This window comes from Otolemur garnettii, unplaced genomic scaffold (assembly GCF_000181295.1).
Source record: "Otolemur garnettii isolate 467f Iridium unplaced genomic scaffold, OtoGar3 scaffold00065, whole genome shotgun sequence".
NCBI classification, from domain to species: Eukaryota; Metazoa; Chordata; class Mammalia; order Primates; family Galagidae; genus Otolemur; species Otolemur garnettii.
Window position 1 is genome coordinate 2,079,597 of NW_003852460.1, and position 4,314 is coordinate 2,083,910.

At 42.0% G+C, this 4,314-nt stretch overlaps 1 protein-coding gene across 1 annotated transcript in view; it reads left to right on the forward strand.

Annotated features, from left to right (window-relative positions):
* The first annotated feature begins 1,872 nt into the window (after positions 1-1,872).
* ARSF (arylsulfatase F) overlaps positions 1,873-4,314 on the forward strand; it is a 28,702-nt gene continuing 26,260 nt past the window's right edge. Inside the window, exon 1 of the mRNA XM_012807147.1 lies at positions 1,873-1,883. Coding sequence (XP_012662601.1) covers positions 1,873-1,883 — 11 coding nt within the window. The remainder of the gene's footprint in view (positions 1,884-4,314) is intronic.

The following is a 4,314-nucleotide window of genomic DNA, read 5'->3' on the forward strand; positions in this document are numbered from 1 at the left end:
TTCTTTCTCTCTCTCTCTTTCTCTCTTTCTTCCTCTCTTTCCTTTCTCTCTCTCTCTCTCTTTTCTTTCTCTCTCTCTTTCTGTCTTTCCCTTCTCACTCCCTGTGTCTTCTTTTAACTGAGAACTCTGGCAGGTGGATTACCTGAGTTCAGGAGTTGGAGACCAGCCTGACTCTGTGTGTGTGTGTGTGTGTGTGTGTGTGTGTGTGGTGTGTCCATTTTCTGCTGGCTTTGGAGCAGAATGGATTTAAGGATAAATGCCTTGGTATTTGGTTCTTGGCATTATAATCAGTGTTATTTTTGTCAGGATTGGGGTTAGAGAGAGGATGAGGTTGAGGGTCATGGTCAGGCTTAGGGTTAAGATTAGAGGGGTGGGGCTGGGAGTCCCTCTCAGGGTGTTAGGGCTAGGGAGGATGTTAGGGTTAAGGTCAGGGGGTTAGGGTAAGGTGACCAGACGTCCCGCTTTTGGTGAGACAGTCCAGATTTTTAACAATTTCTCCCACGTCCCGCGGGGTTTTAAGAAAGTCCTGATTTTTGGAAAGAATGCATGACAAGCTAGGGAAAGGCGGGTCAATGGGAAGGGAATATATATTTTTTTGCTGCTGAAAAGCTTAATGTAACTCCATTTGGGAATGAAGAGGTTAATGTAACTTCATTTGGAAATGTAAACTCTCCACTCCCCTCCTGGGCAAGGTCGCCCAGATTGACGGCACCCTATTCCTTTGAGCCACAGGCGCTACCCTATACATAATTTTTTTTAATGTATTATATTTGTAAATTGTACTTATGTTGAAATTAAAAATATATATATTACAATACTATTTTTGCATTCTATGAAAATTTTTGTTGCTCCATATAGACCAAATTTTTAATTAAGAACACCCCACCCCACCCCCGCCCCCCCATCAATGGTGTCCCACTTTACCAATGTTAAAATCTGGTCACCTTAGGTTAGGGTCAGGGGTTAGTTCTGTTCTTGTTATTATTATAAGGTGAAAATGGGGGTGCTAGCTGCAGGAATGAAGACAGGCTTTTCTTTGATTTCATTACAATGATTTTTCCTGTGCTATCACTTCATCCTCAGACCGTCTGTTGATTACACAGGGTAGCTATAAAATCCATGTGCAATTTACTGTTAAATGATTTTAAATTGCACAGAATACTTAGGACCACCCTGCATAAAACCTTTATGAACCCAAAATTGTCTTAGAGTGCTTGGTTGGAGGTCAAAAAATGCATAGATCAGTTCAAGTAATTGCCTCTTTATGGGTGATTCAAATTCACAGATAACAATGGTTTGGGATAGTTTTTGCTGTAAGACATGGTATCACAGAGAGAGACTTGGTGCCCGTAGCACAGTGGTTAAGGTGCCAGCCACATGCACCGAGGCTGGAGGGTTCAAGTCTAGGCCAGGCCAGCTAAACAACAATGACAACTACAACAACAACAACAACAACAACAAAACAGCCAGGCATTGTGCTGGGCACCTGTAGTCTCAGCTACTTGGGAATCTGAGGCAATAGAATAGCTTAAACTCCAGAATTTGAGGTTGCTGAAGCCGTGACGCCATGGCACTCTACTGCAGGTGACATAATGAGACTCTGTTTCAAAAAAAGAAAAAATGAACTCATTCAGCCAGCAAAATAAACTCATTAAGATTTCAGAATTTTGTGCGTTGACAGCATTGGAAAATCAGTTTTCAAATGTTGGTAGTTGAGATGTGGTGCTCAAATTCAGTGGGAATTTCATGATGATAGACTAATTTAAAAAAAATACCAAGATAACATTTAGGTAACACTTTTTTTTTTTTTGTCTTTTTAAACCTGTGTATGTCTTTTGCCAGAGAAAAAAGGAAGCTACTTGGAGCTGCATGATGAACCCCAGGTAAGGAAATTCATACCCTCTGTTGTGAGAATATTGCATGGAATATATAATTTAGTGCCAGTTATGAATTCAGCCTTAGAGATAGAGGTGTTTCATGTCCATTGTTTTTATACGGCTGGTCTTACAACATCTAAGTTGGCATTCTGGACTTCGTACATGTATGTTTCTTTTTTTCCCCCGAGACAGAGTCTCACTCTGTCACCCTGGGTAGAGCGCTGTGGCATCATAACTCACAGCAACCTCAAACTCCTAGGCTCAAGCCATCCTTTTGCCTCAGCTTCCTGAGTAGCTGGGACTACAGGTGCACACCGCCATGCCCGGCTAGCTTTTCTATTTTTAGTAGAGATTCGATCTCGCTCCTGCTCAGGCTGGTCTCCAACTCCTGAGCTCAGGCAATCTACCTCCCAGAGTGCTGGCATGACAAGTATAAGCTGCCCAACCAGCCAGTACAGGTATAGTTAAAAGAAAATGTAGGGGACATTTATGCAACTGATACAAATAAAAAATGCAAATTTCCAATATATACAGAGGGTGCAAAAAATGTATACACATTTTAAGAAAGAAAAAGACTGTCTTAAGTTGTAATACTCAAAGTATTCCAATAACTTTTTTTTTTTTTTGCAGTTTTTGGCTGGGGCTGGGCTTGAACCCACCACCTCTGGTATATGGTGCTGGTGCCCTACTCCTTTGAGCCACAGGTGCTGCCCTCCAATAACATTCATTATCTTTTATATTGTAACTAGTATCTCTTGTGATTGCAGAAGTCAAACACGACTTGAGTATTACAATCTTAATACAGTTTTTTTTTTTTTTTTTGCTTTCTTAAAACGGGTGTACATTTTAGGGACACCCTCTGTGTGTACATTATTTTACAGTGTTATAAAATCAGGGATGCTGAAAGAATTCTCCCAACTTTGGGTAGATTAAAAGCATGTCTGTAACTATTGTGATTCGGCAGGAGAGGAAAGTCCTGAGCGTTTGGCTCTTGCCTCTGAGATGTTTGCAGGAAATACGTTAAAGAACAAAAAACTTCAGTGTCATGTGGCCAGCGATATTTTGGCACATTTAGAAAACACTCTGGGAACAGGTGGGGGTGAACGGTTATTTCTACTCTACCTAGAGGAAATATTTGAGGTGGGTTTTGAAATGTGAACAGGGATGAGGTAGAGATGGCCTCGGTAATTGAAATGTCCAACATTCATTATTCGATAATGAAACAGAAGGGAGAGGAAGCTTATATATTTCTCTGAGGCAATGGGACCGTTTTGGGGACTGAGTAAAATTATGACGTCTTTGGTCTTCGGATTCCAGGCTGCCGCTCTTCCCAAATTCAATAATTTCCCCCAATCAGTTATCGGTGCTGTGATGAATAGTCCCTTCAGCTTCTGGGAGTTTGCGCAGTCATGCCACTGAGAAATATTAGGAACCCTCCCCATCTGATGATTTCTGAAGAAAGAGGATGAGAGCACCCATTTGGAGAGGGCATGGTTATCTTTTTAGCAAAAGGATGTGTTGATTAAACACCAGCTATGATCTCAACCATGAGGAAATGAATTCTGAGACTTTGAGGGACACAGCTGCATAAGCAAAGCTTTAGTTACAATCTAATCTTTCATCTCTGAGAAGAGGAAACACCCTAGTTCCTGCAAAGAGGCAACATTAGCAAAGAAATACAGGGTAGTTTGATACAGTAACACATTCTGCCAGTGCACTGACAGAGCTTTATCTAGGCCAAGTGCAAAATCCCCACAGAAGTTTGTGTGTAATCACAGCCCTGTGAAGTCTTTACTCTTCAGATTCCAGGCCGCTGCTCTTCCCAAATTCATTTAAAATCTCACATTCTCCTTTGTCTCAACTTGCCATTTTCCCGTCAGTTTTTCTTCTCCCTAACCAAAGGTTCCTTTAGCAAAATTGCTATCCGCACCCATTTTCTTTGAGTAATTACAAATGGCGTTATTTTTATTTTAAAAAAAAATTATTTTAACTGAAGATGGATGGGTGAAAGTGGTATATATTTATGGTGCCCACCAAGTCTTGAAATAATGCAGCCATCAAGGGATGGTTCGGCTGAGCTAGTTCACAGGTGGGTTGCCTCACACCCTTAGTTCATTTTTTGAGGTTAGAATATTTAAAATGTGGTGTCTTGGCATTTTTTTTTTCCTTCCTCCCTTCCTCCCTCCCTTCCTTCTTCCCTCCTTCCTTCCTTCCCTCCCCTATTCCTTCCTCTTCCCTCCCTCCCCCTTCTCTTCTTCCCTCCCCCATTCCTTCCTTTTCCCTTCCTCCCTCCGTTCCTCCTTCCTTCCTTCCCTCCTTCATTCCTTTATCCTTCCCTCCCTCCCTCCCTGTTTCCTGTTTCCCTCCTTCCTTCCTTCCTTCCCTCCCTCCCTTCCTTCCTCCCTTCCTCCTTCCTTCCTTCCCTCCCTCCCTCCTT